The sequence below is a fragment of the Haliotis cracherodii genome, unplaced genomic scaffold (genome assembly GCF_022045235.1).
Source record: "Haliotis cracherodii isolate W230 unplaced genomic scaffold, xgHalCrac1.p SCAF_33, whole genome shotgun sequence".
Lineage (NCBI taxonomy): Eukaryota > Metazoa > Mollusca > Gastropoda > Lepetellida > Haliotidae > Haliotis > Haliotis cracherodii.
Genome location: NW_027266290.1, coordinates 2348563 through 2361827, shown reverse-complemented (window position 1 = coordinate 2361827; position 13265 = coordinate 2348563). Strand labels below are relative to the sequence as shown.

Below are 13265 nucleotides of genomic sequence, written 5' to 3'. Positions count from 1 at the left end.
CCCAATTTTAGTCTTCAGACAGGCTTGACTTAATTTAGGACCTAACAACGTTAACGTTGACACACTATATCAAGCTGAATATACTTGGGACCTCTGTTACCCTACAAACATCCTACCGGGTACCCCCAAGACTCTTCCTCATCCAATTTTAGTCTATTCTTCAGACAAATTTGACTTATTTAGGACCTAACAACGTTAACATATAATGTCAAGCTGAATATACTGGGGACCTCTATTACCCTACGAACATCCTACCGGGTACCCACCAGACTCTTCCTCATCCGCCACATGTCGCTGCGGCTGTAGTACTGCTCCTTGTACAGGAGCTCCACCAGGTCCAGGGCAACATGCTGCAACACACACAACACGTACAGAAAACCCGACCCGCTGCGAGGGATTACACAGGGTACGATTTCATTCTGTTTACCACCTGCACCAGGTGCAACCAAGTAAACTAGTCGGGTTGCACCACCAAAATATTGGCTGCACCAGTGGATCATAAACAGAAACTCTGTATGGTCAGTTATTTGGAATAATAAACAAATTCAAAGAGAAAATAAACTCGAGAATGTGCTCCAGTATTTTATTTGGGGTAAATCTGTTCATGGCTTTTCACATCATGATATCCAGGATACAGGCTTAAGAAGAAGTTTCAAAGTGTCTGTTTGATGTGATTGTAACCTCATGAATGACAGTTCTAGTGGTAATTTGTGAAGAATTAGTCCTGCAAGTTCACTGTATTCAGACCACCAGTGTATTTCACTAATTTCATGAGTGAGTGAGTGAGTATGGTTTTAGGCCGCTTTTAGCAATATTCCAGCAATATCACTGCAGGGGAAGCCAGAAATGGGCTTCACACATTGTACACATGTCTGGAATCGAACCCGGGTCTTCGGCATGACGAGCGAACGCTTTAACCACTAGGCTACCCGACCGCCCACTAGTTTCATGAACTTTTGTTTCCTGGAATCCAAAAAATTTGAAGCCAGTTCTAAAAGAATTCAGTTTTTCACTTTTTTCAAACACAGCTGCTGCTGTGCACTTGTGGTGGGAAATGTTACCTGCACTGGGTGCAACCTGGCAATAAAAGTTACCTGCACTAGCAATGCTTTACCTGCACTGGTGCAGCTTGGATATAGCGAAATCGATCCCTGTTACCAGTGTTTGTTTGTTTGTTTGTTGTTTTTAACTTTGCACTCAGCAGTATTCCAGCTATATGACGGCGGTCTGTAAATAATCAAGTCTGGACCAGACAATCCAGTGATTGACATCATGAGCATCGATCTGCACAATTGGGATCGATGACATGCATCAACCAAGTCAGCGAGCCTAACCACTCAATCTCGTTAGTCGCCTCTTACGACAAGCATAGTTGCCTTTTATGGCGGACGTCATTTAGCTGGAATATTGCTGAGTACGGCGTAAACAACAAACAAACAAACAAACAAAACATACACAATATAGTGATGCAGGTCTAAAAGATGGATAAAACTATTTTGGTTGTGACAAACCAAGGACTGCAATCAGACCAAATCCTTGATAACATGTACACAAAGAAAGACATGCGTGCTAATGTTCCTAACAGAAACATAATTTACATAGGCAACTATAACAAAGAAGATACCTGTTGCATCATCCTGCTTACCTTGGGGTCAATCTTGTTGACGTACACATCCTGGTAAGCCCTGAGCTGGAAGGCTGTTGCTATCGTCGTCTCTATACTCACAGTCTCCGCTACAGGGAAATATCATTGTGTATGTCAAAGAATTTTACTTTACAAGTTCAAATTGTAAATAAAGTGAGATTTTATTTGCTTTGTAAATTTGTTGAATTCATCATTTTTTATCAGCTAATGAATTAGTGAATAGGTTTGATAAAGTTGTCACTTAAAGCCAAGAACACCCATCCAGAGGAGAATAGAACCCAGACTTATTGCAAGCGGTGAGGTGTGGTAATATCGCGTTTAACGCATTTTCCCTAGGCAAGTGAGTTAACTGACTATAAAAGTCCAGATTCCACCCTTGCTGAACTAGGCTGGTATTATGGAGTTACATTTTGGCTGGACTAACGAGTCTATGCATAGTCCAATCAAAATTGCGCACCGAAATCGAAATCCAGTTCATAAACTGTCGTGCAGATTTCGGTCGATTGCAGGATTTGCAAAGCATAGACACTGCCAACTTGTTGACAGCAGATATTTTCCAAATTTTTTCATGTTTTTAATCAACGTGCTCACGTGATTTGATGCATTTCGCGATGTAAGACCCGTTTTATCACAATATAGATCTTGATAATCAATCAGATCGTCCTGACCGGACGCCACCATTTTGTGTGAAGCAAACGCAAGTGATACGAGAGGTTGAGTCTGATTGGTCCATAGAAGAAGCTTAGAAGGGACATAACTGATAATATCTACTGGTGGTGCTACGATCGAGGCCAGTAATTCCAGCCTAGTTCGGCAAGGGTGGAAACTGGACTTTTAAAGTCAGTTAACTCTCTTGCCTTGAGAAGATGGGTTTAACATTGCGCCCAAGATCACTGCACTTATATAGCATGTGAGTGGCTGCTTGTACTAGTCTGGATTGAGGCTGATTTATAGTGCTAGCACACTGAGATACCATGCCGCAGTTTAACATGAATACCCCACTCAGACACAGTATACTGACTCTGAGCCGACCAGTCCTTGTTTTAGCCCCTTAATGCCAAACGCCAGACAGGGTAACAACAAGTACCATCTTTTTAACACCTTTTTGTATGATGCAGCTTGGGATGGAACCCCGGACCTTCCTCTCTCTGGGCCGACACTCTACCACTAGACTATGGAGGCGGTCTTTACTGCAAGAAAAGCACAGGGCTACCCAACTCACCCCTCTTGAAGGTACTAGTGGTAAAACACTTGCTACAACCTTGAGTTAATATGTTCTTTTATGCCACAATCAGCATTATTCCAACTATATCATGGTAGCATGTGAATATCTAGGACAATGTCTGGGACAGGCAAACCAGTGGTTGACAGCATGAGCGCCCATCGTGTTGAGGCACGATGACACACAATTAACCACCTATTCCTCACTCGACAGCTCTTATGGTAAACATCGGGTACAGGAGACCTAATGTTGCTCAGAATTACCAGGGGGAGATAAACATGATGTGCTTTGGGCCTATTCTGTCCAGCATTACCAGGGGGAGATAAGCATGATGTGCTTTGGGCCTATTCTGTCCAGAATTACCAGGGGGAGATAAGCATGATGTGTTTGGGCCTGTTCTCTCCAGAATTACCAGGGGGAGATAAGCATGATGTGTTTGGGCCTATTCTCTCCAGAATCACCAGGGGGAGATAAGCTCATGTACTTAAGCCCATTCAGCCCTGGGATTCCCAATCAGGTGATATCAAGAGATGCATTTCCACAGGAAATGCAACTGCAGTGCCCCACTACGCTGATTTTGAATGTGTCAATTATGCTCTTACAACATACATAAAATACTGGGGACTTATTCTGCCCCAGAATGGTCATGAGACACTAGAACTGGAGATAAATCAACATTTCCCATACACAGTTTACACTGTGTCGGCCATGTATGTGACAAATACCTTTCAGCTGCTGTAGGCCTTCCTCTGGCAGCTTAGTGATCTGCACCAGCAACCGACTGCAACAAACCATTGCAACAATAAACATACGTCGTCTGACACCACAGCTCGCCTTAATAATCAATTTAAAAACAAAAAAATGCGCTAAATTTAACATTTGAAACCTTATGCTGCGAGTTCGGTTCAAAATTCTATTTAGCGCGGTTAAATCTACAGGTAACCTAGCTTGACATTGAAAACACAGTATGTTTATCTCCTAATTACACAGTAAGGAAAGTTTTTGCAAGTTTCCTATCTATTTGATCTAAGTCAAGACAAATTTTAGCATTACTCTGGCCAAAGGATCATTGCATATCCATAAACAACTGATACTGAATGTTAGCTAAAGCCCCCTCCCATAGTAAACAAATGGTCATGATTTTCATTTCTGGAGGTATTCAAGGGAGACTACTCCAAAACTACACTCGCGGTGTGGTCAAAGGAGTAGAACATTCCATCTTGGAATGAGGCGAGCAGAGCAGGCTAAGCTCGGGATTATCGGCTCTTGTTTACAAACAAAGCTTCAGAACTGTCAGTGTCCTGTGCCTTTAAGTGTAACATCTGATACAACAAAAAGAAGGAAATCATTGTAAAACATGTCAAATGCAAATTGTCGAAACAGGCACAATTGTTGAAAATATTTCACCAAAGACCCTGCAGACACAAAATGACATGCACACAAAGATGGACACTTAAATGCCGTGTATGAAACAGATGATGTTTTAAGACTCACCTAAATTCAACCTCAGGGTTATAGACCTCCAACACATCTCCAGCACGGACATTGGGGAAATCCTTCAGGCTTATCTGGATGTCAGCAGCTGCAATGTACAACGACAGAGAACAACCTCAACAATATCCCTTTCTGTTTTTATGGTTATGATACATATAGAAAGCCACAAAAAAGGACATTTGTTTCTCATAACTGACCGTCCCTACACAAAGAAACCAAAAAAGCAGTCTGTGACAAAAACTCTTGAGTTTACTTGCCTTGAACTTGGCTCTAAGTATACTTTTCAATAGATTTTACTGTTATAATATAGACTATTAATAGCTGAACTTACAAGACTGAATAGAACATAACTAGACTCAGGATTCTGACTAGTAGCTACAGTCAAGGAAGCCATTTAGATGACAACAAATCTTTGGAAGATTGGTACACAATTCACACACAAAATGGCTGATCCATACACAAATTTGCCTACCCATACACAAACTTTCTGAACACAACTATAATCAAGCGGACAATTAATTATTATATGTTGGTTGACTCGAACACATACACGAAAATCTCAATTTGCTTACTCATACTTTATGAGATATTTTAATGTTTAGTCAACATATTCAGACAACCGTAGTAACACTGTTGGTCAGCCAAGGTGTTTGTGAACTAGTATCTTTGAACGGGTTATAGCTAAATGGCACCTCAGCAAAACGTCACCAAGCGAAAACAGCACCGGTTGGCGAAAACGGCACCTCGCCTAAAGTGGAAAAGGCTACTTATTGCCTGGCACCTTACTTTTTTATTTACTTTGGTACTGAAATAAATGAAATTAAACTCACATGTTCACGTGCAAACACCTATAATTGTGAAATGTTAAAACTCTAATTGTGAGGTGCAACTAAACTTATTGTGAAAACACAACATGCTTTGAACATGTAAAATAAGTAAAATTAAACTCACATGGTCACTTGCAAACATAGATAATTGTGAAATTTTAATCGCCTTTAGAAATTAGAAATTAGCCTCTTCTCTGACTGGGAGGTGCAACTAAAATTATTGTGAAAACATCAAAGGGGCATAATAACAGCTTATTTACAACTTCATAAATCGTTCTTATTGTTATTAAAAATAGAGGTGCACGTTTTCACCTGACATATAGCCGTTTTAGCCAATTGATGTGCTGTTTTCGTCCAAGAAATTGGAACTCCCCTCTGAACGAGTTCTGTTGAATATCCCATTTGTCATCATACCAAAACTCTTCAGGACATTTTGGAAGAATAATCCTATCAACAAGTTGCAATCAAGATTACCCGAATTCTTATGCAAGTTCACCATCAACCAATATGTCTAAAAGTTATTGACAATTTATGCAAGAAATGTTTTAGACGATATTGTTTCTTGTTTTGGTGACAGAACATGTCAAATTACAAGCATACAGGCGATAGGGTTAAGACACTTGAAGTTCAATAACTGTCAGCTGTCCACATTAACTGGCAACGTGTCCACAACCGTAAACATGACTTTGACCCGATCACCCCTATACAGCTGCATACACTGCAGATCAGCTGCTGATAGCCTGTGGGTTACGTCAAAGCAAATGGTAAACAACGTAAGCTTCCAAAGGTGGGCGACGTTGCCATTGCACTTTTATGAAAAACATGACAATTACTGAAGCAATAAATGCAAAATCAACGCAGATTTCAACCTCAAGTATTACACCACTTAAATGACACATATGTGTCTGCATCAAACGCCTGTCTCACCATTGTCCTTCCTTTGATGTTGGACAAGCTTAAAAGTTTTCATGATTCGCCCATATCGTGCGTTCTCGATTAGAGTTACCCGCCCTTGGATATGCGGAAAACAGTTTTACAATTATCATTATAAAACTTATCCTATCATGTGATGTGACCTAGGCGACCAAAACTATACCACTGATTATTGTTAATGATCGATGATAAATTCGTGTAATAATTGTTTCATTTTCCCCCTTCAGTGCGGACCTATTATACAACAAGTACTTGTTCCGGTCCCAAATGCAGCATGTTTGGAAGTTTAGTTAGAAATCGAAATGGCCTGTCAAAACTGACAGATTTTGGTATTTCTTCGCTTAAGTCATTCAAAGGTAAGGTTTTATATCATACATGTCAAACATACATGCCAACCTGAATATGCAAATGTAATGTTACTGTGTTTTCAAAAGAAAATACGACCTTTGCTTGGTATTGCGGATGTGAAAGCCCTTGACACAGTTACTTCCCTTAGTTGTGCTAGGATCTGCTGTACATGCTTTTGGATGCCTGATTCACCCCGATTATTATCTTTGATTTGTCAGAGCTGATTTTGGACCAGGAGTTGTATCCTTTTTCTGGACACACTTCCGTCCGTAAACAGTCGACAGGGGATGTGGATTACGAGATTTACCGATACCACGATAATATAGAGCCAGCGATAATATAGAGTTGTACTATATATGTGGCCCGTGAAGATCCGGGGTAGAATACGTCCCAAGCAACCCATGCTTGCCGTTAAAGGCAACTATGTTTGTCGTAAGGGTGACTAACGTGATCGGGTGGTCAGGCTCGCTGACATGGTTGATGCATGTCATCAATCCCAATTGCATGGATCGATATAGCTGATATTGCTGAGTGCGGCGTTAAACAATAAACCAACCATATACATGATCTATGTATGCATTTCCGCTGTCCTTTTTATCATATATATATATTTAGATGAAAAAGATGTCATTTCAGATATTTTGTTGTGAAATGGTTATCTGAAAATATTGCCAACAGTGTAAACATTTAAGACAGCTTATTATGTGCATCATCTTCATTTTGCCTTCCACATTTATTATGATTAATTTTACATTCCGTGAAATACTGTTTGAAGTCAGCGTACTCCCTCATTGATGTTAATGATTGTAATGCTGTTAATTCTATTACCAGGTCCGCCATGTGCTGTTACGCAGGTGGCCACACTCATGAAGCTTGAGGATCCTCCAACATATGACCGTGAGTGTCCAACCCTGTCGTCATCATGCCATGCTTCTCAGCTGCTGGCTGAAATGAGTATCTTATGTTTACTGTGTGTGACCCGAATGATTGTGTGTCATTGTATCCTTCAGGCCTTCTGTCTGGTTTGTGTGTCGCAAACATGATTATTGTGGCCAATGTGGCATAGCTGTAATATCACTGCATCATACAGCACGCATTCACTGAAGATCAAGCTGAGTTAAATCGGTTAAAGAGTTCGCTCGTCACGCTGAAGACCCGGGTTCGATTTTCCACATGGGTATAATGTGTAAAGCCCATTTCTGGAGTCCCCCATAAAACCATACTCACTCACTCACTCTCATGTATTCTTGTATATAATTGGCCCAGTTTGATTAGTAGACCCTGTAACCATGGTAACTAAAGTGACAAACATTAGAGTTGGTCATATACTAATGAACACTTCTATCATCATGTCTACAGTGTTTCCGTTCACCATGTGACCAACAGATTAAAAACCCACCGGAAACACTGCTGGATGATTAATTTCATCTTCTTGAAGCAAGGGAGTTAACTGACTGTAAAAGTCCAGTTTCCACCCTTGCTGAACTAGGCTGGAATTTCTAGGCTCTATCGTAGCGCTACCAGTGGCAATGACGAGTTTTGTCCCTTCCTGTACCTCCTATTGACCAATCAGATTCCACCTCTCAAATCACTTGCATTTGCTTCAAATGAAATGGCTGCTCTCAGTCAAGATGATCTGATCGATAATCAAATCTTTATTGTGATGAAACGGGTCTTTCTTCGCGAAGTGCATCAAATCACATAAGCTCCTTGAATAAAAACATGAAAAAATTGGGAGCATATCTGTTGGAGTTGGAGGTACACATCCTTTGCAAATCCTGCAATCAACCGAAATCTGCATGACACGTTATGAGATTTGGATTTGACTATGCATAGACTCGTTAGTCCAGCCACAATATTACTCTATAATCATGATCATGGTAATTCCAGCCTAATTCGGCAAGGGTGGTAACTGGACTTTTATAGTCAGTAAATTCCCTTGCCTTGGGAAGATGGATTAATTTTTTATTGATCATGTATGAGATGCGTTCTGAGCAAATGTCATGGAATCACTTGCAGTTTATTTATATGCCAGTAGCTTTGCAAATTTTTGACATTTGTACCCAGCAACAGACACATGATAAAGATAGCAACAGATCTGAAAATCTGTCATTAGATGTTTGTGTTTAGAATGGTTTTTTTTTCAGTTTTCAATCTTCCCAACATTTGCAAATAATCAATCACATATTTCATGATTGATTTCTGGGTTGCCTTGGGTGATAACTGAAACCAATCAATCATGGACTGAATCGATTAATTGAAAAAATAGTTATAAAATTACAGGTTCACTGGGTTGCCAGCATTTAAAAATACTGGAACATTCAATATTTTGGACCGAGAGGATTAAATTTTTCTGGAATATTGCCTAGTTTACAGGTAAATTACTGGTAAATACCAGTAACAGGATGCTCCACATACATAAGGCCTTACGGAAATGTTGAGGCGAAAACCAGCATCATGGCATGGTACTCTTTAACATTACTCTCTCTTTTTGCACATTTTTTTACCCCACTGTATACTCCAAAGCTTCAACTAGGGTTGGCATCTCTGAGCGATGTCATGATATGTTTTCATTCTTGTTCCAGATGTGGAGTTTCCTGAGAGGAAGAGGTTGAGGTTCTATGAGAAAGTCCCTCAGCTACAGCAAGGTGTGCGGGCACCAAAAACTCCGAAAGATCTCCATCTTATGCGAGGCCCAGACAAGCTCCACAACAAGCTGCAGTATGGGCAATACGGCATTCAGGTACACGTCATGATGCCCTTGTTGGAGCACTGGGTAGAAATAGAAATAACCATCAGTATTTCCTATCCCGGATATTGACAGATGACTGTAGGGCAGTTGAATCCCTGGTACTCCAGGCTTATTGAGCTGTCAAAATATGGTTTTGGTTTTTAAGAGTTGCAGCAGCTTTGATGTAATCTCATTAAAATCAGATCTTAGTTCTCGCTACCGCTAAACAAAGATCTGAGGACATCCCATTAGGGGTCACGTCAGAACAACCTTTCATCCGACCAATCAGAGCGTTGCTTACCAGATCATAAAAGTGACAGTCGGAATGTGATTCCTAATCATGCAACCTCGAAAACTTTAACATAGTCGCCAATTTGAAATTAGTCCCGTAGGCACGAAAAAGCTGCCTTCTGATTGGCTCATGTCGACTTCTTGTCAGTCATTCAATTGGTCGGTCAAAGTTCGCGAAAGGTCGGTCTGACATGACCCGTAATGGGATGTCCTCAGATCTATGTTTAGCGGTAGCGAGAACTAAGATATAATTTTAGTGAGATTGGCTCTGATAGTACTTCCCGAGCAAGGGAGATAAGGGTGCTGGAATTTCGGAGTTATATTATTTTGGCTGGACTAATTAGTCCGTGCCTTGTCCAATCAAAATCATGCAGCCAAATAGACATCCGGTTCGTAACAACAAGGCGAAGGCATGCAGATGTCCATTGACTGCAGGATTTGCAAAGCCTGTGTACTGTCAACTTGGCGCTGACAGATATTTTCCAAATCTGTTCATGTTTTTATTCAAGGTGCTTAAGTGAGCAAGACTGGATTTTGTTTAAAGCAAATGCAAGTGATATGAGAGGTGGAATCTGACTGGTCAATTGCTGATATGGCAGTATATGTCTGACAAGGATAAATTTTGAAAACATGACCTTATATTGCTGACAGACATATGTTGTTGATGTAGATGTTCTCTTGCTGTTCTGGTTTTTGTTTGAAATATACTGCTGACATAGCCGCATATTACTGACAGCTGTTATTTTGCTAACATGACTGTTGTTTCTGATGTCTGTAATCTGTTGGCATGTCTGGTGACTGCTAGGGCTGCAACGATTACACTATGAGGCGAATACGATTCATATCACGAATATAGGGTAACGAATACGAATATTAATTCACAATTACAATAACAAGTCAGCAGTTTATGTATTATTTATTATATTCAGTGAAACAAAAACATCATAATTTATTTGACATGGTTTGTTAATTATTAATTAATTATACATTTATATACTGCACTTATCCAGGTACTAGTATCTGCTCAAATGCGACAATGACCAGTGAAAACAATACTATCAAATTAAATATTATTAGAGTGTTGCCATTGAAAGAAGGGGCGGTCGGGTAGCCTAGTGTTTAAAGCGTTAGCTCGTTAGCCAAAGACCCGGGTTCGATTATCGACATGGGTACAATGTGTGAAGCCCATTTCTGGTGTCCCCCGCCTTGATATTGCTGGAATATTGCTAAAAGCGGCGTAAAACCATACTCACTCACTCACTCACTCATTTAAAGAAATCTATGCATTTAATATGTTGTTATGTATATTTTTAGGTACAGGGTATGTAAATATACATGATAGCATATTCATAAATACTCAATTCTAGTGGTAATGAATAAGGAATCAGTTCATGAATGGTTACGGTTCGATTCACCGAATACGCAAGTGAATCGTAACAGCCCTAGTGACTGCTGATGTGGCTGATAGATATCAATAGTTACTCATCCAAAGTGAACAAATGAGAGGATCTGTTTGATCTTACACAAGCTACTTGAAAACTTCTGCAAATTACAGTTGCTGACTAATACTTTGATCCCTCCCAGGCATTGACTGGCGGCCGGCTCCGATGGGGCCACTACGAGGCGCTGCGTCTGACGATCGGTCGCAGGATGGATGAATCGAGGATGTTCGCCATCTGGCGCATCGACCAGCCGTGGAAGTCTGTGTCCAAGAAGGGGATCGGAACACGGATGGGAGGAGGGAAGGGCAACATCGACCACTACGTGTACCCACTACGAGCCAACAGGATCATTCTGGAAATGGGGGGAAAATGTGAATTTAAGGAAGTAGAGAAAATCTTGAAACCTCTTGCTAAAATCATGCCTTTTCGAGCCCGTGTCGTGAGTCATGAGATTCTTGCAGAGGAAGCCAAGCAGGAAGCATTCGTGAAGAGGAACAATATCAACCCTTTTACCTTTCAGCACTGTGCTCAGCACAACTTCCTGGGGTGCAGGACGTGGATGAGTCCCTATGACTTCCAGTGGCATGGCAAATATAGATGATGATGATGATGATGATGATGCTGGGAGTTTTTGAAATTCATGCAACTCTACTAGCCGTCGAGACCCGTGAACATTCCGGGGTAGAATAGGTCTTCAGCAACCCATGCTTGCCGTAAAAGGCGACTATGCTTGTCGTAAAAGGCGACTAACGGGATCGGGTGGTCAGGCTCGCTGACTTGGTTGATCATGTCATCGATCCCAATTGCGTGGATCGATGCTCATATCAATCACTGGATTGCTGTAGGCATGAACCAGATATGGAAAAAAACATGGTTTTAACAAACACTAATAACATTCTAACTGTTATAACCAACTATTCCAAATTCCTGACTGCTGTCCTATTACTAAATTTAAGTGCTTTTTTTCTTTCATTGCAAATGTCATGCTATACTATTTACATAAATACCAAGAATACCTAAATGGTGTCGAGGTTTCCGAGTATCGATCTATTATGAACACATTTCAAAAGACCTTTCAAGTTAGTTTTAACCATGTTTTACTCTATTATGACTGAACATCAGGTCATTGTAAGAGTCATTTCTAAAGTGAGAGAAACAAAGAGAATTGGCAAGAGATAGGATGTTTTTTTTCAGAGTTGCATTTTCTTTCTTTTTGTTGCTGCTTGAACTGCAGTGGGATAGATATGTGTAGATTTTGTTATGTGTGAAAGGAAAATGTGTGAAAATAAACCGGAATAATTTAACTTAATGTTTGTGTTTGTTCATGTTTGATTTTATGTCATATTTTCAAAGAAGTGCTGAGAAGATCCAGGCTGCAAAGGGTCTTCAGCAACCCGTGTTTGCCGTAAAAGGCGACTATGCTTGTCGCAAAAGGCAACTATGCTTGTCGTAAGAGGCGACTAACCAGAACGGGTAGTCAGGCTTGCTGACTTGGTTGATGCAAGTCATTGTGTCCAAATGCTCATGATGTCAATCACTGGATTGTCTGGTCCAGACTCGATTATTTACAGACTGCTGTCATATAGCTGGAATATTACTGAGTGCGGCATTAAACAACAAACAAAAAAAACCACGCTGACTCAAGTGTTCCCCTTACCATGTTTTTGCCAGTAAATTAGGCTGGACCAGTAATTCATGTGACTGTCAGTCCCTCTGGATTAGCAAATAATTACCTTATAAGTCTTTGTTGTTGAACAAAAGACCGGTGATAATCGATAAAGTATATTTTTTTAACGAAGTCAGCTTGTCTTTTATCAGAGCTATCATTGTCTATTTTTAGTTTAAGTAAATAAGGGGGCACAGGTGGCCCAGTCGTCTAAGGCGCCACGATTCACTGTGCAGATTTGCGTCCCTTGGGCACGCCAGAAACCTATGATTGTGGGTTCGAATCCCGGTTCGCCCTGATTATGTTTAGGTTAAGTGGTAAACGTCTGAGACCTGCATCACTTCGGGCTTTCCTCCCACATTAAGCTGACACACCGCGATATAACTGTAATACTGTTAAAAGCGGCGTTAAACCCAACTCACTCACTCACTCACTCACTCACTCACTCACTTAAGTAAATGTTATGCTTGTTCAAAGTTCGGACTGACAAAAATTGGAGGGGAATGGTAACTTTTTGAGTTGCCAGTCCATTTGGATTGGCAGTTTCAAAAGCCAGCGGGAACACTGGACTCACGAGCAGGCAGATAACATTAGACAAAGTTTGATACCATGACACACCATGGTTTATGATCCTTACACAGCTGACATTGGTCTTGTTAATATTCA

At 40.6% G+C, this 13265-nt stretch overlaps 2 protein-coding genes across 2 annotated transcripts in view; one reads left to right on the top strand and one right to left on the bottom strand.

Moving 5' to 3' along the window:
* LOC139477366 (GATOR complex protein Iml1-like) overlaps nucleotides 1-6189 on the bottom strand; it is a 68684-nt gene extending 62495 nt beyond the window's left edge. Inside the window, exons 1-5 of the mRNA XM_071259921.1 lie at nucleotides 6116-6189; nucleotides 4362-4449; nucleotides 3593-3648; nucleotides 1646-1734; nucleotides 267-350 (exon numbers count right to left, since the gene is read on the bottom strand). Of these exons, the coding sequence (XP_071116022.1) occupies nucleotides 267-350; nucleotides 1646-1734; nucleotides 3593-3648; nucleotides 4362-4449; nucleotides 6116-6158 (360 nt within the window). The 5' untranslated portion in view covers nucleotides 6159-6189. The remainder of the gene's footprint in view (nucleotides 1-266; nucleotides 351-1645; nucleotides 1735-3592; nucleotides 3649-4361; nucleotides 4450-6115) is intronic.
* Nucleotides 6190-6375: 186 nt separating this feature from the next.
* Nucleotides 6376-12223, top strand: LOC139477365 (large ribosomal subunit protein uL16m-like). Its single transcript, XM_071259920.1, has 4 exons — nucleotides 6376-6477; nucleotides 7301-7366; nucleotides 9055-9212; nucleotides 11076-12223. Exons 1-4 carry the CDS (start codon nucleotides 6396-6398, stop codon nucleotides 11532-11534), a joined length of 765 nt encoding a protein of 254 aa, XP_071116021.1. The 5' UTR covers nucleotides 6376-6395; the 3' UTR covers nucleotides 11535-12223.
* Nucleotides 12224-13265: the final 1042 nt, after the last annotated feature.